Source organism: Pavona decussata, unplaced genomic scaffold, assembly GCF_977016875.1.
Source record: "Pavona decussata unplaced genomic scaffold, jaPavDecu1.1 SCAFFOLD_37, whole genome shotgun sequence".
Classification (NCBI taxonomy): domain Eukaryota; kingdom Metazoa; phylum Cnidaria; class Anthozoa; order Scleractinia; family Agariciidae; genus Pavona; species Pavona decussata.
Genome location: NW_028145459.1, coordinates 178,590 through 204,539, shown reverse-complemented (window position 1 = coordinate 204,539; position 25,950 = coordinate 178,590). Strand labels below are relative to the sequence as shown.

Here is a 25,950-nt window from a genome sequence, read left to right as displayed (position 1 = left end):
CTCCCTCTGCGGAGACAAAAGAGTCTTTGACCAGAGCCGGTTACCGTGCAAGAAAAGCAGTGGGAAAGCGGGGTGATTTCACACTCAGCAATTTAAATATCTTGTTGTGAAATATAAGACAACTGAGCATTTGATCACACATTTGTGTACTGTAATGTGGTGGTACAATGAAAGTTTCGTCTTGCGGTGGTTGTGTTGTTACTAGCGTGAGTGTGCAAGCCTTGGAGGACCCCAGCTGGCCATCCCACCACTGTACTGTAACTGAAAAGAGCCTCAATTCCAAAGTAACCTTCAGACACTTCGAGTTCACAACTAGAAACTACTACTGGCAACGAGTTTAATGTGCTTTGTGAAGGGAATTCCGTGATCTACCAAATAAAATAGAGCCCCTTTTGGAAACAGAAACATCGATAGCCAATCTAATGTGTTGAGCGTACACTTTGTTAAAAACTGTTAATTTGCTAACTCTATGTCTTCGTAGAGAATTCTTAAGTCTAGTTCAACTATTCAAATTTATTAAAGAAGATTCTTTTGCAAACTTCGATAATTATATTACTTAAATAAGCCTTATTCAAGAACCAGCATACTTTCTAACTCTTTCTGGTATAGATATATTGATACATGGAACAATCTCCATCCTTCATTAGTTGATTGTAATTCAGTGAAAGTTCTGTGGAAGTCACTTAAAAATAGTAACTCATTTCTATCAGATATTATGAAAACGTTAATCGTTTTGATTAGTGAATTATTACTCCATATAATATATATAATATAATGTAGTATTTTATCGCATATAGATTTTATATTATAATATAGTACGTGTAATAAAGTGGCTAAAGCCGTTCAACAGTGCTCAATACACTTTTTAAGTGTAGAGCTTTGAATAAGAAAATATAACGAAGAGACAAAATTCTCTGTTACTCCGAGTTTTCGGAGTTACTCCGAGTTTACAGATCGATACAGAGAATTTTGTCTCTTCGTTATATCTTCTTATTCAGATAATATAGTATTTTATTACATTTAGGTTCTATTTTAGAAGGGTTTTTTTTCGGATTTTTCTTTGTAAACTTAGGGGTACAACTTCAATATGGGGATTTGGTTCTTCTTTGTTGTAACCCTTTTGATTTTTTTTTCTTTTTCAATAAAGTTGTTATAAATAAATAATAATAATAAAATAATTTGCTTCGACACTGGCACTAAAGCGGTCCTCAAGGAATGGGAAATAACTGACACGGAGCCGAGATACAGTATCAAGATAAAATCTTTAATTCAATTCACTTCAAGTGGAGCTCTTATTACAAGATGGCAATGACCAGAAATCAATTACAAGCTAAAGTAAACGAAGTCATTTTGAGTTCATTCCATGATAAAATCTCACTACATCCAACAAATAGTATTTTTGAGCATTATAGATCATGTTTTCATGCGAATTCACGACTACTTTCCAACGGATCATTCTGAAACACGTCTATAATATGAACACCTCGGTCAGCAATAAGGACAGTCACCTGCCGTAGTGAGCTGTTGAATGAAAACAGTTTGACCATATTTTTTTCCTTATTGGTTGCTTGGATAGCCAAAAATGGCTAAAAATATCCGGAAGATGACCGCGTTATCGTCCAACTAACAGCAACTACATATTACTGGGTATTTCCAATCATAAAACGCCAGTGCCATCCGGGCCCATTTTATTTTATTCAACTATTCTCGTATGGCAAAGGATGTTAACAATGAAGGTACGTTCTAAGATTAGCATCGACAAAATGCACATAATTGGACTTATATGAAAACATGATTTCGGTAAGGGCCACAACATCAGGTTAAGCAGCCCACTTATAAATAATATTTCACCATCACCACTGTGACGCACCTTCAAACTTTCTAAAATGATGTTATTCTGCACCAAGATATCAAATGTGAAAAAGGGAGAAACGAAGACTCGGGAGTCTTCGTTTTTCCCTTATTCACATTTGATATCTTGTTGTTGTTTGTCCGTTTGAACGCTAAACCGTCTTCCAACTAAGAACACCTATCCACATCTCCAGATATTAAATTCTACTTTATTCATTTATCTTTTACTTGTAAAAAAGTAACAGCCAGTTGAGCGTTATTCTTGAATGATGTGCATGATGTGTGTTTCCTCATGACAAAGACACTATCCATCAAGTAAAACACATAGCAACCTTGTCTTAGAAGTTTGAGAAAGCGAAAAAACAACAACAAAAAAACACTCTTCTCCACTTTACTTTGCACACGTTACGTAAGTAAAGGATTTTGATTATACAAGCATATAATATTTATATCAATCTTCCCCAGCCACACATTAATTAACAACAGCATTACATAATTTCCACTGGGAAATTTTCCCCCGCCCGCAACCCTTTAAGCGAAGCCTCGCTAAACAACGTCAGGAAAACAGAGTATAAATAAGTTTATACTTCAAAAGAGCCCTCTAACATTGACATGTTGTGGTAAGTAAACAAACAAACAAAAGAAAAGAAAAACAACAAAAAGGACACTGTTAATGATTACAGCGTCGTGCTGGTATGAGTGAACCAATCCATCTCAAGATAGCCCTGACGGCCAACACAAATCTACCTTCAGTTGGTAGTTGACCTGACTCAGTTCCCAGCGACATAAGTTTAAGTGGTAGTTGGTAAGGGCGAAAAACTTAAATTTTATGCAGTAAGATGTTTCCAAAACCTCATGAACATAACAGCAAGTTATCTGCAAATCTTTAGACTTATATCCTTTTACAACTTAATATAATAATACTCTTTTCAGTAGTGATATTTGTTATTTCATCAGGCTGATTTTTAATGTTAAAAAATGTCAACACTTGTGTGGCGGATGGTCTGCCTATAAGATCATCCTTGAACATCTCTCCTACAGTACATTACCAGTTCAATTAAATATGCACTTTACGCTTCCCTGTTTCTACAAAATTCTATAGAATCTGTCCTGGAGAACCGTATTAGAAATCTACACCGTCATATCTTGATTAATTAATTGATTAATTAATCTTAATAATTAATAGTTATTTAAACTGTGACTGTTCGCAAACTGTTATGCAGTTTCAAATGTTCTCTTCCCGTCTGATGAGGGCTGTAGTCTGGTGACTCCATTGGCAAGACCGGCATTTGTAAGCCTGAAATAAAACACAAACAACTTAGTAAAGCAAACATCACCGCACGCTTGGCCTAGGAGGTCGGCTTAGTAAGTACTGTAGCTGACTATGAAATGTTGGGCAGAAAAGGCCAAAACCGGACTTCAGTACTTACACTTCTTCCATCTCCATTTCGTCATCACTGTCTCCCTGAGGTACATGAAGGTAAGGATTATCTGGAGCGGGCCGGAATTTATATCTGCATTTAAACAAAAATAACACAATTGGAATACAGTGGAGAAATCAGTACCAGACCATCAAAACCTGTTAACGATGGCACAGTCTTTTATAATCATGCTGTAAAAGTCGTATCATAACTGCTGGGAGTTGCATAACCTTCAATTTGTTATTGATCCCGAATTCCTGTCGGCCTAATGCTAGAGAATTGCAGCCTTTTGTTTGAAATCATTTTGTTATGTAATAATTTATGGATGCCCACAAACAGAAAATCTCCTGGTGATAATAATTATTACTCTGTCCCCTTCCACTTACACTGTAATATAACATTTTCCTGTAATGTTTCATTAGGTGATACCATCCCAGGAAAAGCAACAATATCAACCACAACAACAGCAAACACCCTCATTTACATGCAGTACTTACATGTACATGTAACTACATGCAACGAAGAAAGAAGGAAACACACAAACAAAATCCGGCTAGGAAACTGAACTTTCTTACCCAGTGAGAACAAAGAAGACGTAAGATGCTGCATTATTGAAGAACTGAAATTAAAATGGATACACATGAGCCAGCAAATTAACATATGTACAGTAATTACTCAATAGGAAGGCAAATGTTCATCTGCTTGCAATCAGAGATGAACAACACCTGTGCACCTGACAAAACTTACATCGTCCAACCACATGTACTGAAATGGTACTGTTATCTGAAATGAGAATACACAAGCAAGTAAGTGTTATTCATACCACTAGAGACGCTAATAACTGGAAATGTGATCCGCACTGCCTTCATATAGGAAAGTGAAGATTGTCAAAAAATAGGTATCCTTTACCCCCACTATTAGAAACGTTTTGAAAATAAGTTTGAAAAGGGATGGAATGATATTGAAAAATGACCACAAAAATTAGTCTAACAAGTTGGGCATGGGTCATTGTAAATCATCTGATATTTGCCATTCATTTAGCAGTCAACTTTATTTAACTCCAAAAACCTACAAAAAAATGTAAGTACAAAAGTTAGGATAGCACTGCTCTTATCATTTTAAAAAAATACAATGCACAGCAGAGATTTTACAGTCACTGTGGCAAGTTTTAAAGTTTTACAGCGGCAGGAGTATAGTAGTAATCCTTTTGATCTGATATGGAACAGTGTTTGCATGTAGCAGTAATTAATTCCACAAGTCTACACAATACTAAGCAGGTTACTAAACTGAACAACAACCTGTAAACTCAGTACTGGACTCACCTTTATCAAGTAGACAATTATTCGAGTGAAATAGATGTAGCACACAATCTAGTGAAAAATACAACACAAAAAGCGATGGCATGCATAAAAAGCTGGGGACAAGTGGAAATAGTCTGATGATTTGATGTTTGATAGTGATTTGAGGATGGTGCCTGAGCCTAATACAGATCAGGTAAAATCCAAAAAGAAAATTGGAGATAACCAGGGATTGTTCAGAGATAATCAACCAAGAACAATAATCTAAAAAGCCTTAAAATATTAAACAAGATATGGCAAATTGAACCTCAATTCTGTATCTCTGAAAAATGTGTGGTTATCCCCAATTTTCTTTTTGGATTCCAACAGCCCTTGCTAAGATCTGCTTTACCTGTGAAATCATAAACTGTGCAAGAATATCTTTGTATTAGCAGGCATCATCTTTACGAAATCCAAGTTTTGGCAATCATCTCGAGATGCACAAAACGTATGCACAGTAACAATAGGAGGCACCATCCTTAAAATAACTGAGTCGAGACAGCTTGATGTGGAGGCAAAATCAAACTACTGTACTTACTCAAGGAAATACGCATGGATGCCTTCATCTGTGTTAATACTTTAATTTACAACTGTGGAACACAAGTCTGCAGAAATTTTGTTTTGTAACATGTCGATCAGCAAGTTGAACTGATTTACCACAAGCCTACTGATAAAATAAGCTGGGCTGAGTTGCTTGAAGCATGGTTAGCGCTAACCATTGGTTAAGAGGTATTAAAACCTATAGGTTGTCATGGTATTTAACCCGGGTTAGTGCTAGCCATGCTTCAAGCAACTGGGCCCTGGTGGTTAATGTCACAGAGAAAGGCACAACCACAGTTTTATCTTGACTTACCATCACATAGAAGTGTCTAAAGAGTTTCAGTTTGGCTAAATTGAGGGCAGCTGGTTAAAAAAAAATTACAATAAATTAGTATCAGCTAAAAGCATTGAACAACAGCAACTTGACAAAAGAAAAATTGACAAGCAAGAATGGGAATGACCATGAAATGGTCTCAGAAAGTTTTGTCCAGGGTTGTACACCATTGCGCTCAGTACCTTTTCCATCAGTTTGTGATCCTTCTTGTAAATGTCTTATTGACCTGAAACATAACACAGACTGTGAGCATAATCTGAAGGGTAACATTTTGTTCAAACTTTAAAATTATTACAAACAAATGAAAGAATCACATACCATACAACAGGAAACAGAATTGCACCACAGCAGAGCAAGTCCACCAAGATGAACAGTTCTTTGTAGCCACAGTCAAGGAATCAATATTTCACTTTTTGTACTTCTGTACAAAGCCTGTTGCAAACACACTGATAAAATACAGTGTATACAACCACTGCAGGCATGATCTTAGTTGTGGTGCTGTATTGGAGAAATATATTCTAAGGTCTATTTACTATTAGTATAAATCTACTAGTGTTCTATCACGAATGCTGTTCTCTGATTGGCTATGCTATTCGCTATCTATTCTGTGATAGATAGTGAGTAGCAGTTTTCATCAAAATGGCGGGCCACTTCATCACGTTTTCGAAGTGTCTGTGAGGACGATTTGGATAATTTACTTGTTTAGTTTTGAACGACTAGTAGATTTATACTAAAACAATTAGATTATTCGCTCTTGATTTCTATGCATGATAGCTGATAGCACCCTCATCATCATCACGCAATAGAAATCTCGAGCTCATAATCTAATTGTTAAATAGTTGGAGTTGTAAAAGAATGCTAAAGACTGTTCATTAGGAGTGAGATAAAAGCCATGCAGGATAACAACTGGGGGTTTGCTAACGTATTTAAATGGACTGGATGTCTAAGATGCATTTTGCAGTTCCTTTTTATACTACTTGTAATTTATTCAGTTATCAAAGGATATCCATGTTGTATACTGTGTGTTTGCTTCCTCAGTGGACTCCATCACAATCTGGGCTGTGTTTGCTAAAATCTGCAAAATTAATGAATTTAAGCAAAACATGTATGATAACTGTAAAGGTTGTATAATTTGCTGGTTGGAGTAACAAACATGTGTAACTGAGTACATTCAGCCATGCACTAAATAACAAGTGAATTGTACCTGTAATGGTATAACAATCATAAAAATCTTCTTGTCTCTGTCAGAAAGGACATGCTTGATAAAGAAGTAACCTGTTCCAATCAGGACAATGGTTGTAAACAAGAGAGCTCCCTTTAACCTATCATAATCAAATAATCAAATTAATGCAACTAGTTAATTGATTTTTTTTAAAGTTAAAATCCAACATGTTATAAATGTGTCACCCAAAAAGCATGTAATAAATCTGATCATTTCAGAAAACTGACAACTTCCTTCTATACAGTTACACTGCATTCTGCCAGTGTAATTTTACTCTCTATCTCCAGCTATCATCATGTCAATAAGTCAAATGTATGGGAAGCATGAACTAGCTGGCCCTTGTAAAATGTCTCTAACACAGTCAGTGTTAGTTTATTTTGTATGACGTTTCGTGCCAACTGTTGCAAGAACATTTTGATTTCTCACTATCTCACCAAAACCTAAAATAGCTGTGAAAGATCGATTGAGTTCAATAGTTCACTGTATTTCAATATTTCACTCAAAAACAAATGGCCAAATTGATTGACTGATTTTCATTATTGCCAGACATTCTACAGTGCAACAAACATTCATTCTTGAGGTGTACTTACAGATGAGTGATATAGTACAACACTTCCCAAGACTCTGCCGGTTTACCATCTTTACTGATGAAGTGATAATTAACCTAGTAAATTTTAAACATTAAAATGTTAATGTGTGTGTAGAATGTTTGCAGCACATACAACTCTAAACTAATGTAAAATGAAAAAATGCAGAAAACACTAAAACATTAAAACAGCTGTCAATTCCTGGCAAATGCATTTAGTTTATAAAGAGAACAACCAGTGCTTGTAGCTGGAAAAATAAATAATTAATAATAATGCATTTGGTATAAAAGCATAAATTTAAATACAAACAGACTCGTTACAGCCTTGACTATCTTCAAATAAATCTTTTAAAAACGTGATGAAGGTGTGATGAAATGTGTTAATGATACAGTACTTACTGCCTGAAACATAAGATCCATAGCCTTCAGCAAAATCAGAACAAACATCATGTAATGGACTTTGTAGGTAAATTCCCTGATAAGGATAAGTAGTAAATATATCTTATTCGATGGTTTTACATATAATACGCGCGGATATTTTGCGAGTTGCGTAGTATTTTTCCGAGCCCCGAAGGGGCGAGGAAAAATACGAGCAATGAGCAAAATGTCCGCGAGTATTATATGTAAAACCATCGAATAAGAGATTTATTATTCCACTACAAAAAGATTTTGTTATTTTGGCTTCTCTGTTTTGGTAACAGTTTTCAAATGCACCCGGCATCAACTGTCCATCGGTATATGGCGCGTACGAATGATGTAAACAACACAGAAAGCCAGTTAAATGTCTTTAATTTGATTAGATAAAATGAAAAGATCAATGACAAGTGAAACTTGTTTTCGAGTCTGCATCGTTTCAAAAACTATTCTTCGTCCAGTCCGGACATTGTTGCTCCTTTTTTCTGCCTTTTCCGTCCGTATTCGCTCTGTTGTAAACCGGTCAAACCGGGACACTACAGTGTATTACGGTCTCATACTTTGCGTGTTCTCTTGACCTTATTTGGTGAAATGACATAATAGTGGAATAATAAATAGTTAGAACACAGCATCTTGGTGGAGAATGAATACATTGACATGACCTTAGTATATATAAGTTTAAGGTTTCAACTAAGGTTTGAAGGTATAATTGGCCAAGTTTTGCTTTAAATCGTAAGTCACTAAAGTAAGATTGCACCAACGAGAAAGGCATGAAAACATCTGTCATTTGTAACATTGACTGATCATTGGCAACAATCTGAGCAGAAGTGACCATCAGCATCAAGACTAAGGTTATTGAAACATCAGTTAGTGTCACCAGCAACAGTCCTTTTTAGGACCACACTTACTATTGAATGTGATGATATGACTTCTGGGTTCACACCATTATAAAAGGTAACAAATTAACCTCATTTGTGTGCATCTGTCCTCTTATCGATGGCAAATTTCTTCATAAAAATTTTCCATTAAATTATACATCCAAGAATTCATTCAAAATACAGTGCTAAAACGTTTGATTCGTAAAATTTTGCTGATGGCAGTAGGCTATCTATCTTAAAACTAACCTGTCTGTACTCTCATGACAATAAAAATTAGCTTATGAGTGCATCAGAAATTTGACAATCATTGTAAAAATATTTATACTGCAGTTTGCTGATTAACCAGGCTTGGTGTGCAGGCAATGAAAATTTATTTTAGCATTTAACAAAACCCTTCTTTGCAATGTTCCCCATCCCATACTGATAGGCTTACCTGTTTTTCCTTAGCACATGGAGCCAATAGATTGCAGTTCCAAAGAAGAGAGCAGAAAGTACACCAAACATGTAAGGCAATGGTTCCTGAAAGGCCGGTGTATTAATAATTATTATGAGTTATAAAAATAATAATATTATTCAGGAAATAATATGCATGTCTGACGCCTCACCTCTCCAGCTGATAAAAAGTTATTGCCGTTTTGCTCTACAATGTCAATCTGTAAAAACAAAGCAAAAAATACAAAACAACACACACTGTAATTGTAGCTTGTCATAACAAAGCGGGTTGGACCCCAAGCAAACCTAACCTGATACTAACTGACATCTGCAGTATATATTTACTAACTTATTCTATTTACAAAACTTTGTAAAATGTAATAATTATTATTATTATATAAAATTTAGTGGTATACCGAGTGGTAGCAAATCGATAAAAACGGTATCCCGCCAGTGGCGATATCATTTTTATCCACACATGTGTGATATCATTTTTGACCAATCAACTCGCAGTATTTTCGCGCGCTGTCAAGCACTTGTGGCTTTCCAAAGGGTTTTCCACTGTTTGGCTGTCGTTTGGTCTTTCGGAAATTTTTGAGTTGGTCTTTTCGCAAGTCGAAGTTAATTTTATGCTAAAATGGAGACAAGCACAAGCAGATTTGTCGAGATCACAGATAAGAAACTGATCGAATGCAGAGAAGAACAAGAAAATCTGAATACAAAGAGGAAAACTGCGTACGACGTCGAGTTGTATGAGGGTGGTTGAAAGCAGCGATGAAAGCCAGGAGTAAACTTAATAGAACAGTATGTTCAGATTTACTTGTTACTGCAAGCCAAATTTCTAACCATATTTAATATACCTTTAGTTTACACCAGGGACCTACCTGTTTATACGTTTTCTATTTATATATTAGATTTTATTTGTGGCCTTTTCGCTTAAGTTGTACTTTGTATTGACATAACTCGGCCTGGTTTACGATTGATTTTTGAGCGCTTTTATGCATGAGCTGTTTACTACGTAATATAAAATGGCATTTTCACCGTGTTCTGACCTGTATTTTGTACAACCTGTATTAAGCGGTCACTTAGCCATTCCCCGAGGGTGACCGCTTAATACAGGTTCCACTGTAAAAAGAAAATTACATGGTCGCTTGGAGATACGAAATTTCTCTTCTCATGTTGAAAAATATTTCACTCGTTCGCTGCAGTCACTCGTGAAATATTTTTCAACACTCGAAGAGAAATTTTGTATCTCCGCGCGGCCATGTAATATCGTCTATTTATTACATAAACACCAATGAAATACCAGGTGAGCTTTCGCGTAAAAACATAATATCTTCACACATGAAAACAACATGTTATCTTCACACGTAAAAAGATCGCCGCTGCTATGGGTTCATAATAAATTGCGCCTTTTGCAATGATTTGGTATTTCATTGGTGTATATATATATAATAAAAAGAACATTACATAGCCGCTTGGAGATACGAAATGTCTCTTCTCATGTTGAGAAATATTTCACTCGTTCGCTGCGCTCACTTGTGAAATATTATTCAACACTCGAAGACGAATTCCGTATCTCCCCGCTGTCATGTAATATCCTCTATTTAAGTCACATGGCCTGCTTCGATTAGCTCTGCCATATGCAGACTGCATATTACTGTAAATATTAATATAAACATATATTAATGTTAAATTAAGTTGTGGTTGTACCAACCTAACCTTACAAACCCAAGTACGTTGTACAAAATGTTTACGAAGAGCTATCATGGAAATGATATATAGCTTTTATCCTTAAAACTTTTTTTTTCAATTCGTTTATTTTGCCATTAACCAAAAAAAATACAACATAAAACAAAGGTTATATTTCAGTTTTGGTTTGGACTGGTTTAATTTTTATTTTTCTGAAGTATATTCATGATATTAAGCAAGGAAAATACAAATTTAGCTGGTTTAACCCACAATCAGCCACCTGATTGAAATGTTCATGAAACCAATGGAAAGGGGTCCAGGCTGCAGGAACTTTGTTGGACCTCGGAAAAGGTGCCCAGGTTACAGAGTTTGGTTGGACCTCACAAGTACAAGAATATGTTAACGGCAGTGGTAACAGTTAACCTTGTTATTTACCTGTATTGACACTGGTACTCTTTTCTTGTCAGGAACAGGACAGTTGTGGAAATAAAGATTGTATAAACCCTCCTCAGCCTTACTCTTCACTTGTACAACAAACTGAAAAACAGCCAAGATTTACACATCAATTCTCCCTACTGAGTGCCATGATGTACATGGAGGGAGTCTACATGTACATGCATGACAAGTACAGTGACAACATGGAAGAAATGAAATGAAAAAATGATCTCAGGTGGAATAGACATTCTTACTAAAATATCTTCTTACTGAATATCATTCTTACTAACTATTTTGTACTTGCACCGCTGATTTTTATCCGTGTATTTTTTTGTAATTTTTTAATATTTTTAAAACGTTCAGTTAGGGGACCTTTTATAGGGATAACCTCGCAGTCCTCCTTTTCAAATATGTATCGTGTATCATGTTTATGAGCATATATGTATTTGAATAAAGTATTATTATTAGACCCAGAACCATTATTGAGTCATCATAACAGAAGTCAAACCCATGAGCTTCAAGGTGCAAACTGCTGGTGTTCTAAACACTGTAACCACTGGCATGGGAGACCAAATAACTGCATGACTGTAGAGGGTCAAATATGTCTCATGATACTGTAGGCTCAATATAAAAGTCAAGAACAAAGAGAGAAATGAATAATTTATTATACAATAAGTGGAAAGCAATTTGGAGACTTGAAATAAAAGAAGGAAGGACCAATGCAATCAGTCAATGTAAGGGGAATTCTTGTCTTAAAAATGAGAGTGATTGGAAAAACCAGACCATGGTTGTAAACACACAAAAAACGAAGGAATTTTCTCAAGAAAAAATCGAAGAAAAGGGTGGCCTTCCTCCTTTACTGCTTCTTCTAGTTAAAAATGTATTGACTTTTCTTAACATTTAGGCTAAACTTCCTCCAGGTATGTTCACTCAATGGTTAAGATGCCAGCAAAAACAGAAAAATATTTGAGAGCACCAGGCTGAGAGCAAAAAATCAAAAAGCCATTCTGGTGAACTGTTATATTTAAAGGCCATAATTTTATCTTGACAATAATTATTTTTTTGTGATTTGATTTGAAGTCGGAGTTATCCACACCTACATGTATAAACAATACTAAAGTACAGTATTGTTGTTGTTGTTGTTGTTGTTGTGACACATTCTTGACAAGACAGACGATAAATTTCGAGCTATCATTTCAAATTACAATGACCAACACCTGTCATGACATAAGGAAAAAGATGTTTGGTCAAATAATTTATTGTTCTTTGGCCAGACCCAGTGAACACTGGATGTCCTGAGTGAATGCTGTGTTGACTGACTAAAAGCTGTATATTTGAGATTAGTAGTGATTTGCTGCAGATGGTAATTTTACAGTCATAAGTGTACAGAAGGTGTACTTACTTTGCCAGAATACTTGAAGTGAGATACATTATTTGGTGATCTGTATAAAGGCAAGGTTTGAACTTCACTTCGAGCAGGAGTGGGATGGATTTTGTCAACATTTCTTCTTTTTTGGTGCCTGACCTCAAAGTTGGTGTTCTGCTGTTCATCAGAAGAATGTCCTGGAGTTGAAACAACAGATGTAATGGGGGCTGCCTGGCTATTGGGAATGCTGTTGCCCTCTGAAGGAATGGTTAAGTTGCTTTCAGTTACAGATGTCGTGGATGTTGCCTCGGTTACAGGAATGCTGTCACCTTTTGAAGGTTGAGAGGCTGTATTGCTTTTGGGTATTGATGCTTCCTGGCTTGTGGGAACTGTGGACATCGTACTGCTTTCAGTGGGAGGTGAAACTGGTGAAGATGTTGAGGTGGCAGACATTGTTGTTACTGTTGTTAGCAGGGAGGATTTGTCGTCAATGGTTAAGTTAAGGAAATCGCTGCCAATCTTGTCAATTACTATACTAAAAGACAAAAAAATGAACAAATAATTAATTTAGTCAATGCCTCTCCTTGTAAGAAAACATGTCTGGAGAGGTAATTGTGTTGTACAGTGCTCCAATGCATTAACTTTACTTTATATATGTATATTAAGTAGTTTACGCAATTTTTTCACTTGATGTATGTACAATGTTTGTCTCTCCTTTCTTTTTGGCTCCAAACAGTTGTAAAAGGACTGCTGGGCCTGTACCAATAAAGCAAAAAAACAAAAAAGGCTTGTTTGTACCTCACATAAATTAGGAGTAAAGAGTGTTCAATAAACAAGATCAGAATGGAACCTTTTTAAAAGCATAAAGTTGTTTACTGATTATTTGCTTAAAATCACTTGCCAAGTCTATATACATGTATATAGCTCTCATAAAAAAAAAAATACAAATATCCAGCCAATGGGGAATATGGAGATGAAACACAGAGTTACAAGATGAAGGGAATGATATTAGGGCTACATGTATGTTACATGTAAATAAAGATGTCATGAAAACATGATGCATGTAATGGTCAATAACAAGAAGAACCCTTGTAGATCTACAAACCAGTAACAAGTGACTGTCATCAGTTTTGTTTCTCTTGTTCTGTACCGAGCAAAATTAAAATTGCTGATCATGATAAACAAAGCAATTTAACATATTGCTAAATTAACTGAATAAAAATGTTGCTAAAATACATGTAGCAAACTTAAGGTACTCTATAGCACAGACCTAAAAATAATTGCTTTGATTGATAGAAATATCATACTAAAAAAATAAGGTGGCTTACTAACAGTTTTTGTACTATGCAAGCCTAAAGTGCGTGTTCTCCAAGACACGAAAGCAATACATGCATGCAAAGTGACACAAGCCAGCTGAGGGAAGCCTGCGAGCATGCGGGCACAAAAATAAAATGGCGGCTCTTGGAAAAAAAATTACCCATAATATTCTGGGTAGGTTCAAGAAGTGTGCTTCAAGTAGCTAGATTGTGTTTGGGCTTGAAAACTGAAAAAAAAATGCATTAACTAATGATCGTTGGTCCTTAACAGCCTTGAAGCCTTTGCAGAGCTGTGGTTTTGTGCAAAATGGCTGAACATGAAGGCAGCATGCACTCACCAGTTGGAGCATGAGTGTGCTGGAGCCCACGTTTTCCTTGAAACAAGCACGTGCAATGGTTTCTCGCAGGAAGTCGCGATAACTATTTTTTCTTGCTCAATTTCTCCAAACTTACGTGTAGCCATACAACCTATGTTCAAACTTTACAGAATGCGTGTTCTTCCCTGTAATTACTTAATTTTGGCAATATTATTATTTTTTCTGAATCCTGAAATTTTGAAGTGGGGTCCTACGGCTAGATTTAGAGCTAGCCTGCGAGCAAGCTCTCTTGGGGGTGGGGGGCGGGAGGGAGAAAGAGGAGAGAGCTTGCAATGATGTCTCAGGAATTTTCATTTCTGCATAGAATTTTTCAACGCAAAATGCTGATTGGTGGATATTGAATTTGGTGCTTACGTCATTGCTCTTCGCGTGCGTCGTGTTGACAACACAAAAATGGTGGCGGAGTTTCTATTTGTGAAGGTTGCGAGAATTTCTCTAAATAACTTAGGTTTTCTTTGGAATTAAAACCCGAGCAAAGTCAAGCTGCCAATGCTTTACTTCAAAGTAGCGATTTTCTTGCAGTTTTACCTACGAGATTTAGGACAAGTTTGATATTTCAACCTTTTGTAGCGATTGAAAGTCTAAAGTCTAACATCAAACAATGTTAGTTGTTTGCCCATTGCAAAGTATCTTTATCGATTACTTGATCGCAGAAACAAGAAGAATGGGGATGCCTGCCGCTTTGATTGCCGATATTTCAGATGGACAGTCAAGGTCGGCTTCTGTTTGGTGTTTGGCTTAGCCGAAAAAAAATATGAACATCTCTCAGCTTACGCCACAAATTAAAACTTTCTGAGTATAATGACTCAATTCCGAGTGCTTCGGTACGGCCAGCTTTTTAGGGCAACGTTCTTTAGAAGCGCAATGATTTCCTTTTGATCTAGCACTCTCACGCTACTCGTTCACAACATCACAAATTTCGCACGAGTTGAGTGTTCCAATGAAACCACATTTTCGATATTGAGAATTGCGTCCTCGTTCTCGGAGACCGGGCTGGAAAATTGAGATCCTTCAGATTTCCTTGCACTGCTTCTTTTTTCCCTGGCCAGACCGTGTCAAGTTTTCGACGTTTTTGTTATGTCCAGTAGTTTTGCGGCGTTGACACTGCAGTCGGCAAGATTCGCTTGACCCTTGGGACGACATTTGCGACCTCGACCTTTTGGTCAATCGGCTTTTAGTGTGCTCACAATTAAGTAAAATCCTTCACTAAATTTTCTGATTTTTGTGGCACTTGGTAGGCATACTCGATCAGAGAAACTATAGTTTTTGTCAGCAAGGATTCCCGTCTTTCAAAGTTTACCTGATAACATTGTACCTTTCACATGTTTGTTTACGTTTGCTATCGTTTCCGGTTTGCGCTGATTGGCCAAATTCTGACAGCTATGACAGCAGAGAGCCGCGGGGAGTATTGGGGGCGGCATTCAAATTCCTGAGACATCGTTGCAAGCTCTCTCCTCTTTCTCCCTCCCGCCCCCCACCCCCAAGAGAGCTTGCTCGCAGGCTAATTTAGAGCCAGACAACTCTAAAAGGTGTAGTTTCCAGGCCCCCACTAAAGACTCATTCTTTTGTATTAGACACTTTTGTAGCATTTCAAATTTAATTTCTGACTCAAAATTATCTAGCTATTGTATTGCTAAAAAAATCTCCAATAAAACTCCTGTTGGCATTTTTCTTAAGTTTGATTCAAGGCCTTCTTTCACCCCAAAAAACTTTATATAGTAAGCCACCTTAAATTTATCTATTAGCAGACATTATGATGTCAAGGAATAAGTAAGGATAAAATAATTAATTAACACAATTTATTGTTGACTTAACTTGTCTAAATACATGTATGTTGCAGTTTAAATTTGTTTTTGGTTTAATTATTCTTCAAGCCAGTTTAATTTTTCTTTCCTTTATCCATGCCTCAGATTATTGCAAACAAACGAAAATGAAAATCAAACTCGTCTCTCTGAAACTTACACCTCTCATTCTCAAATACTGTAAAAATCAAACTGCTTTGAAAAATTTTAACCAAAAAACAAATTTCGACTACCACAAAGGGCCAAAAACTGCCTGTAGTACATTTGAGTAACTTACTGTCTCTCTCCTAGATTAAACTTGATAACCGCCAGAGATATTTGATTAGCATTTGAAGATAACTGGGACTGGTCTTTAAGAATACACTTATCACTGTGCTGTTCCTGAATAAAAAGTAAATAACACAAATGAAATAAAATACACAAGTGTACACTAAATATTCCAGTCCTGTCACTATTATTGCTGGCTGTTATAACCAGCCACTAAAGTGAAGATAACTGGCTACACAGAGTTTGAAAATGACTAAATTACAAGAGTATGGGAGTCTTTTACTGATGTCCAGCTATTATTTTTCATTGATATGGAGCTGGCATATCCAAAGTTTAATGACGGCTCTGAATATGCATCAGTACAGATCATACTTTAATTTGCAAGTTGTAATCATAGACACGATTTTCATATCAAACCATTCCAAGAAATGTTAGGTCTGTGATAAAAAAAAGTGAAAAAAAAAAATTAAAAACTTAATGTTTATTAAATTTCATGAACATTTAGTTGGCATTGCAGTTAAAAACAATAATTGAAGGGTTTTATGCAAGACTATTGTAAGTGACGATTTTGGCCATTTTTTTCAAATGTCATCCAAATGAGCTGAAGTTTTGCACATGGCCTTTGATTTAATAGAAAAACATTGCCCTGTATTTTTTTTCGCAAATTTCTGCTTCATTTTGAAGAAAAACCTTAAGTAAAAAACGCGTCGGCGTTCTTTGCATTCTTTTATTCAAAGTGGAAACAAAAGAAACCGATTAAGTTCTTTGTTTCGTAAAATCAACCAAGCAGGAAATTTGAAGTTCGATATGAATAACAATGGTATCATAAACCTTTATTGCAATAGGCGGTTTATTATGTGCCGCTGTGGCACACTCGGTTAAGCGAGTGGAATGCTGACTTCGGAAGATCCCGGATCGATGCGTGCATAACTCAATATTTTTTTTAATAAGCAGGCTTTGGGTGTATTTTTTTGCCAGTTTGGTCTTCGTTTACGACTAAAAAGGAAGCCAAGTGACGGAACGTCAAACGATGGGCCTCGAAAATGTAGGCGGTTCGAAGCCCAAGGCACCGTTCTTTTTTTCTGGGTTTTGTCTTTTGGATGAGCAACTGAACAAAAAAATTCACTTGGACAGGAGCCCATAACTGGGCTCCTGACTTTGTCGATCCAGGCACAGGGAACAGAGGAGTCAAATTTGACCGTATTTCCAGCTTAATTCACTGTACAATTGAATCTTGTTGATTCGAATCAACATACGTGAATTTCGTGCCACGCGTCTACTGGATGAATGGGTAAACAATCATGGCAGTTTAATATACATGCATCTTATTAAAGCAGCTGCTAAAAGAAAGCCTGGAAAAAGTTCAACTGGACTATTGATGGGAATGAATTTTTTTTCAGACTTTCTTTCCACAGCTGTTCAAGTTGCGTTAATAGAGACCTTTAGATTCTAGTACGAGTACGAGGACGACTACGAGTTTCTCCAATAAACAAAGAGCGCGCGCGCGTGAACCAGTGTCATTTTGGCGGGAAAACGTGATAGCTGTCGTCATTTTACTACGAGTTTTTGTAAGAACCTCGTAGTGGCGAAAACGAGTTCTCGAAACGTAGGTGATCTCGTCTTTTTGGAAACACGAAAGGGCTTAACTATCATCATTTAAACCAACTGCGTCAAGTTCGTCTTTCGTAAAGAGTGAAATGAAACTTTCTGTGATATATCTGTTCTTAGTACTTCGCTACAATCTTGAAGTCAAATCTCGTAGTCGTACTCGTACTTGTACTAGAATCTAAAGGTCTCTAATAACAGGCTGAAAGCGAAACTATCGTATGTGACGATTTCTTTTTCTTCTTTTTTTATATCTGTCTTAAGCTTCCCTTTTGATTAATATTTTCATACAAACAGGCTGATTTCTTTTACAGCATGGCACAAAATATCGTTTTTCCTTGAAAAGTCTTTCCGCGACGAAAATTAAATTACCGCCTTCTGCATATAGAGTTACAAAATAAATTTGCGCGGTTTAAATGACGATAACCTAATCTTCTAAAGAGAATGATTAAAAACTAAGTTCTTGGAATATAAAGTAAAAAACACCTATTATAAGATTGATTGCTTTTTAAACGCCAAATACTTTTCTGAGCAAATGCAAGATCTTGTCATTCAAGGGAATATCACGCACGTATGTAGAAAAAATATAAACAATGAACTGTTGACCAAACCACTCGCAAACGTTAGCTGAAGTGAATTTCGGGAGTGCTACTTTAATTTTTGTACTCCTGAGAAATCTATCAGGTGATGTCTCGATGAAACTTTTATTATTTTCAACGTCTGCACAAGTGTAGCCTCCCACACGTCGTAATTTGCTAAATAAAATACGAGTCCCATAAAATCGACTGCGTGGGAGGCTAGCAAAAGCGCAGAGTCATTCTATCACAACACTGGAGCCTATAAATGAAAAGAATTTTTGCAAATTTAATTTTTAGCCTTAACTACCCTTCGCTCTTCAAAACCTATTTGGCTGACAACTAAAGGAAACACTTAAAAATGCGAAATAATATCCAGAGACAATGAAACCATGGAATCGAAGTTGGGTTCCACGGTTCAATGGTCTGTGCAAGCTACAAAATATTTAAGCTGTTTACAACGGTTTTTGTTTGTTTGTTTTTGTTTGAGGATACCAATCACTCTAAATGGATGCTGAAAAAAGAAGCTTCTTAAAGCTTATGTCCGGTCTTTGTAATGCAAAGGCATCAAAATCACGAAACAACGAAACGAAATCGCGGGCAGAAATGGCACATGCCCATTCTATTGTAGACTAATCAGGCTTATTTTACTTTGTTTACCTACAAAGTTAGCGTTTACCTAGCCTCCCACGCAGACGTCCTTAGGGGTTCATCACGCGTTTCCTCCCCCACACATGCTGCTGATTTGAACCTGAAGCCACTTCCGTTCTTCGGCAAATTGCCTTTGTCTAAAGAGACCAATCAGCATTGACTCATTGTGACAAGTACAGCCGATCACATACTGCGAAACAACGGTAATCATCACCCGTGGAGATATTTACACGAAACGATCTCCAAAAATATTTATCGGATTCCACGTTCTCATTCAATGCATGGTTGCAACTCCTAAAAAAGTTGTTCGGAGCGATTTATTCTGTTTTCTTTGTGCCTCTACCTTGGGTAAAGACAGAGTTCGAATTTTTGGAAAAATGCTGTTGACATTGACGTGACAGAATTTTCATTGATCGATCTCTCATCTGCGCTCCACACTATTGCAAGCGTAAGTACCTTTCTTGTGCTCAAAGACGAGATTAAAAAAAGACTTTGATAAAGGTGGCTTACGAATCAAACGTCTACAAAAGGATTCAACAGCAGAGGAAGGCCTCATCGCGGAAAAACTACAACAATAAACTGTTGTGTCGCACGTATTGCATGTCTCGTAAAGACGTGGATCCATTAGACTCTCATATACATAATAAACGAACATCCTGCAGTCTCACTGCAGATAAGCATGAAATCATGAGTTACAAAATCCACAGATCCCATGTCTTCATAGACAGCATTTATTTAGCGCTGTCTGATGTCTTGCAGTTAATACAAGCCGGTAAACCTAAACAAATGTCACAGAGCAAGCATTTCAATGGCATATGAAAAGCTTCTCCTTACGGCTCAGAATGATGACTAAGAAAACCTCCATTCAGTATATTTGAGTTTTTTTCCCTTCATGATCAAGTTAAACATCATTTAGCAGAGCTAAGATACGAAGGCTTTATTACAAATTTATTTGCGAACTGCAGGAGTCGCGTTGGCCCGTCAACTTTTTTTTACTCTGAATTCCAAGCTTCCGGACTTCCATATACGATTGAAATTTTTCCTTCCACAACACCCTTTGCATTTTCTTCAGTGATTTCACTGAGAGAAGTGGCCAGAATTCCAAACTGGAAACCAGAAAACTTTATTCAGCGAAAAACTGACAGTATATTCTGTAAGAGAATTTGCTAACACATTCTGAACCACAATTCAAAGCTAAGAACTTTAGTCAGCTGTGAGTCCACCGACTTGTTACTTGTATCAATTGGCAGGATTGTATCTATTACATGTAAAAGTTATTTCTACCTCTGCACCCAGTTCACAACATGCCAACCAAGAAAACAACTTACAGGTGTGGTTGACCTATTTTTGTATGACATCGTGCATGTATTTCATTATTGGTCAGTATGGCAACTGTTTTAAGAGTATACTTATGAAATCACTTAAATGTGTGTGGATTGCTGTTTCAGAAACAGCCAGAGGCAACGTTTGCTCTTTTCAGCTCAACTTCACTCAGCAGGATGACTGTGAAAAAGGATACTGATTGGTTGATCATGGTCAAACTTTCATTTGTCAGACTTGCTCTTTTACAACAGAAACCAAGCTGAACACTCATTCACATTCATGTATACATATAAACCAAACATTATCCAAACATATTGGCATCATGTTACTCTTGAAGGCCTGGTTTAAATGCAGCATTTCTGCTGTGCTAAATTTAACTGAGGTCCAGGGAAGTTCTACAAAGTTTGACTGCTGATTCAGACATTGAATTTAATAAATTGTATTTCATGTACGTTATTTGTTCTTCACTAAGACAACACATTGAATACTTTGGCATGCATGAAAATCAATATTATACATTAATTTAGTATAATGTATGCATTTGATTCAACATGATTTGAATCCGTGCTGCACTTCTGTCAGGTAATGCGACACAATCAGTTGAAATTGCGGCAAAATATCAATGGCAGACGTAGAACCTCTGCCATGTCAAACCCAACTAAATTAAATTGAACACAGCAAAAATGTCACATTTGAAATGGCGTTGAGATTTCAAGAGACATTGAATTGCCCATTTTGGCAAAATTCTAACACAGCTTTAACAGCGGAACACAGAGATCCTTAATTAACACGTAGTACTTAAGCGTGATATGCTTTACAAATAACGTTCACTGAAATATGTCAGCTTACCATATAAACTAGGCTTAACTTTTCACATTTACATGTACATACATGCATGTAGTTGAATTTACTTAATTAACAACGTATTAATTATTACCATGTACGGGGATATTCCATCGCTACCTGTCTTCTCCAAGGAAAAGCCAAACTAAAAATTCAAATTGATAAAAAGTAACTCATAAACGCTCAAAAGAGAATCAGAAAAGATGCTGTAAACGAAAGTTGAGAGTCACGAAATCATGTAAACTACAATGGCTTTCAATAGTTTGGACAACGCCCTGTCGTCATACTCACAAGCAGATCAGTTCTTTTTCCATTGCCTTTTATTATCATATCAGAAAAGTCCACTTTGAGTGTCCCATCCTTAAGAAATCCGAACTTACTCAGCTCGATTGTCTGTCTCACTTCATCCTGAGAATGCAAATACAAGTGAGCATTTATCAGAATTCAAGTACCACAAAAGATATTCCAGGTTCATAAAAGAACTATACCTCTAGCTGTACATGATGAACTCTTCCACAAACAAGGTGAATAAGAGGTATAAATATGAGAAAAACAAGCTTCGTCTTTCCATTACGAGCGACCGCCATTTTGTTGTGACGAAGTGGTGAAAATGACGTCACTATTCCTTCCCAGTCCTTTTGTGTTGCTCGAATACTAAACAAAATGGTGGACATTTTCAGGGACGAACAGACCTTTTATTTCGCTTTTTTTACCTTTACAGTGGCCACAGTCATAATGGCGTTCATCCTGTCGCGCTTTATCACTCTCAACCCGTCGTATCATGTTTAAAAGGTAAACCTAGATAGACAGGAAAGTGTCAAACAATGGCAGCCATCGGTGATGCTCAAACCGACATGTGTATACAGCAGTTTTATGGTCATATTTTAGTCATTGGCTTTTCATTGCAATAATCCATCAGCTAGTACAACTATTTATTTGGGTTATTTGATGTAACTGCATATTATTTTCACTTTATGACTGAAATAGTTTCTTGGTTTCCATAATTATAACAGTTGTACTGATTACGAAAAATCATGTTGACTAGTTGACTACTTATTTAACTTTAACGTACAAGCGTTGCATTAAATTGGTATATGCAATCGCATGGGGCGAGAGAGTTAAGGATTAATTTTCACGCATTTTTTCAAAGTTTTTGTAAATTTGCGAAAACTTTGAAAATGAAATACAAGTAAAAATTAATCCTTGATTGATCTACGAGGACTCATTGCAATTACATGTACGTGTTCATAACATAGAGGGCAAAATTTTCTTACAGTAAAACTATCAAGGCACTTAGTAAAACAGTAAGCCCCACCCAGAGTAAAAACACTTACCCGATTACACTTACCCGTAAGCAAAACAAACAAACAATAGGCCTTATCACGGTTTTTGATGCCATTTTGACGAGTAGGCAAATGGGCTCGAAATAACAGTGTTTGTATGGAAATCCGATGTCAAATAATTTTTATAAAACATCGCTTCTGAAAAATTCATGAATTGGAAACGTTTGGCACTGGGAAAAGGATTTTTATTTTCAGGAAAAAACTTGGAGGATGTAGCTGTGCCAGAAAGTGTCCAGTCGTGTTTTGTACTTTCCATACATTTCCCTGTATTTTTTTCCCGAGCTATTTTTAGAGCAGTTCACGGCTGGTTCGCTATACAGACAAATGTATGGGAAGTTCAAAACACGAATGGACGCTTTCTGGCACAGCTACATCCCTCCAATTTTTTTTCTTAAAATCCTTTTCCTAGAGCCAAACGTTTCCAATTCATTCATTTTTCAGAAGAGATGTTTTATGAAAATTATTTGACATCCGATTTCCATACAAACACTGTTATTTCGAGCCTGTTTGTCTACTCGTCAAAATGGCATCGAAAACCGTGATAAGGCCTATTCACCTATTTCTTAGTGTACAAAGCAGACAAAGCGAGAAAAGTTGATTGTTAAATACATGTAATTAAAAGAAAATACAAGTTAAATTCATGAGCAAAATAACAACAATTAAACCAAATGTTAGACCAATAATTTTGATTCACCTGCACTGTGAAGCCTTCTACCACAGACTTGAAATTAAGCTCAAAATCACGTGATTACAGATTGATAAAAATAGCAAACCGTGGGTCCAAAGAAGGAACTTGCAGAGTAATTTCTTCCACTAAATTAGACCTGCTCCTTCCTCCCATCAAAAGGGCACTGTTATTATTGTTCAGTTATCGTTCATTGAAAGAAGCCATAGCGAGGTGAAAGCACTTGGTTGCGGCCATGAATGTTTTCAGTTCTTGAACCAAACAAATCCAATCAAGTGTTAAGTTTTTGACACAAATAATCCCTTGATATTTCTTGTAAGAAATGAAAGTTCACCTTGAGGAATTTCCTTTGTAGATGTAGCACTTGATTTCAAACTATTTTTGTCACAAACAATGCAGCTTAAAAAGTCGAACTCCAAAGAACCTGAAAGAAGTCGTTGTTGTCGCAGCTCAAAATGAAGAAACCAACAAAATGTCAATCACGAGCAAGTATTTTTGCTGCTCGACCAATCAGGGGTGAGTAATTTTGCCCTCGGTGAAAGGAAAAGTAAGAAAAAATGTCCTCTGTTTCGACAAATCAGCATTCAGTAATTTGCCCTCTATGTTTTAAAATTAAAATACATTTATAGAGTGCCATTTAACGCCATTAATTGTCCATGGCACTTTACATTACTATAACTACTCGTAATTAGGTTAAAAAAGTACATTATCATTCAACAAAATCAGTTACCTAATATTACTAAAAATTACAAATCAGACGCGTCCTCAAAAAGGTAAGTCTTGAGCTTAGTTTTAAATAATGTAACTAAGGTTACTGATTAGTTTTAAATAAGGTAATTAGTCAAATTTTATTTGAGTTTGTATGCTTGTTTTAACGTGGGTGGACAGATTTCTGCATAACCACACACTTGCATTCAATTACTGTGTTGAACACAAACAGAAATTTAATATGACTAGGGTTTGAGTTGGAAAATGCATGCATAACCTTTCATAACTAATATAGGAGGCTATGTGATAATCTTGTCTTTGGTTAGCCTTGTTATATCTTCTTCTGTTTTTCCTGGGACTTTTTTTTATTTCTTTTCCTCCTTAAAGTTTACTTCAGGTTTCATTTTAACATACCTACATGTATTAATATCAATAACAGTTTTTGTTTGACTTTCCAGTTAACGCATGACTGGCCCGCCTAGACTACATGTAGCTAGCTGTAGCCAGTAGATTAAAAGTATAAACTTCAAAGTTCTAAATCAAGTTGAAAGTTGAAGTTAGTTTTTGTGTTTCAGTGTATAATTATGTATGGACATTTTGAGGGCTCTCATGTTGTGATGTTGTTCCAATTGAAAAATCATTAAAGTGAAATATTGGGTCTGTAAATTTGTTGGAACTATTACAATAAACAGTCACAATTTTTATTTATAGGTGTAGAATGGTAAATTTGAGACTTTGTAAGACTGTGAGAACCTTGTTAAAAAACCTGTGATCGAGACCACAGCTTAATACATTAACTGTTAATATAGCTTGACCCAGTTTAAAAAAAAAAAATGATTCAGAGACTTTGACCAAATTTTTTTTGAGACTCTGAATTTTCAAAGGATCATTATGTGCCCCTACATTTTGACTTTTTCAGTACATTTTGAAAATTATGCACAGAAAAAAGCCATTTGCCAGGGTCTCAAATGGGGACCTGTGTGTGGAGGCGGGGGAGATCTGCATCATTATATCATATCATATCGTTAGTTACCCTCGGATTTTAGAATATCTTATGCAGCTAATATCTCTGAGTATTTACCCACCCAATCATGAGTCTGTGGAGCCCTGGAGGTCCAAAATGTTGCTGTGTCTAGAGTACAAAGCCCTGAAAGTCTCTCTCTATTTGGAAACAATACCAAAATGCTGATTCTGCCTAAGTGGAGCTAAGTGGAGCTAAGTTGAGCTCTGGAGTTTAGCCATGGCACCCTGGAGCTCTACTTTTCTGAGCCCAGATCTCTGTTACTTTTTAGAAGTCTTATTTGTTACTAAAAAAAACTCTAAGAATTGGAAAGTGGCCTCTCTTATGATCAGTTTTATCTATTCATTTCTGTTCAAATCATTTGAACTCAAAATAGCTCTCAGCATATCAACTCCATACATGTAGATACATTGATTGATATACTGATGGGCTAAGGTTATTAATTTCATTCATCAGTGAGATTAAAATATTTTCATATCATATTGTTTATAGAAACTTGAAGCAAGCAAGAAGTCTGGATTTACAACTTTGGTAACATTAGACACCAAACAGAAGACATAGTATGGTGAAGAGTGACTGTCTACTAAAGAACTCTTACTGTTACCGCACTGGATAAGCTAGGAAACATACTGGATGTTAGAAGCTGTTTTCCTTCTTAGTGACCTCGGTTGTCTAGCATTGCATTGGAAGTAATGTGCTCTCCAGATGTGTTAGGTTACTACATTAACTTTTTTTTTTTTTTTTCGCTGTTCTTCATTTGTGTCATGTTTTAAACAGTACAGCTTGGATTGTTTCATAAATTAATGATTTAGGAATACAAAGTGTATTTATTGAACATAAAAAAAGTAATTATTATTTAGAAATTTGAATAGAAAATTGTTAATTTTTAATCTAATTATGGCTAATAAACTGTGCTAATGAATAAA

General features: G+C 36.2%; 1 protein-coding gene and 1 long non-coding RNA gene across 5 annotated transcripts; one reads left to right on the top strand and one right to left on the bottom strand.

Moving 5' to 3' along the window:
• Positions 1-1,243: 1,243 nt before the first annotated feature.
• LOC146483859 (protein GPR107-like) lies at positions 1,244-21,941 on the bottom strand. Of its 4 annotated transcripts, XM_085105135.1 has the most exons (22): positions 21,756-21,941; positions 21,559-21,675; positions 21,362-21,412; positions 16,281-16,384; positions 12,838-13,043; positions 12,719-12,765; positions 12,545-12,667; positions 11,143-11,244; positions 9,189-9,236; positions 9,017-9,102; positions 7,691-7,766; positions 7,296-7,369; positions 6,688-6,805; positions 6,490-6,558; positions 5,802-5,863; positions 5,666-5,709; positions 5,463-5,512; positions 4,595-4,642; positions 4,020-4,055; positions 3,848-3,891; positions 3,282-3,365; positions 1,244-3,148 (listed from the first exon to the last, which is right to left on the bottom strand). In XM_085105135.1, exons 1-22 carry the CDS (start codon positions 21,939-21,941, stop codon positions 3,067-3,069), a joined length of 1,857 nt encoding a protein of 618 aa, XP_084961261.1. In that variant the 3' UTR covers positions 1,244-3,066. The 4 variants fall into 4 exon arrangements, with proteins under 4 accessions (XP_084961261.1, XP_084961259.1, XP_084961260.1 ...); XM_085105133.1 differs by having other exon boundaries at positions 12,719-13,043; XM_085105134.1 differs by having other exon boundaries at positions 12,545-12,765.
• Positions 21,920-25,950, top strand: LOC146483858 (uncharacterized). Its single transcript, XR_014863702.1, has 2 exons — positions 21,920-22,059; positions 25,517-25,950. It is a non-coding gene; the product is annotated as an uncharacterized LOC146483858 (long non-coding RNA).

Excerpts from the sequence above, each read along its gene's own strand:
- LOC146483859 (XM_085105132.1), bottom strand. The coding sequence starts at position 21,941 with ATGTCCACCATTTTGTTTAGTATTCGAGCAACACAAAAGGACTGGGAA. Across the intron at positions 7,767-9,016 it reads CATGTGCTAAGGAAAAACAG|GGAATTTACCTACAAAGTCC; the intron begins GTAAGCCTATCA and ends TATCCTTATCAG. Across the intron at positions 4,643-5,462 it reads TTAGACACTTCTATGTGATG|ATTGTGTGCTACATCTATTT; the intron begins GTAAGTCAAGAT and ends ATTTTTCACTAG.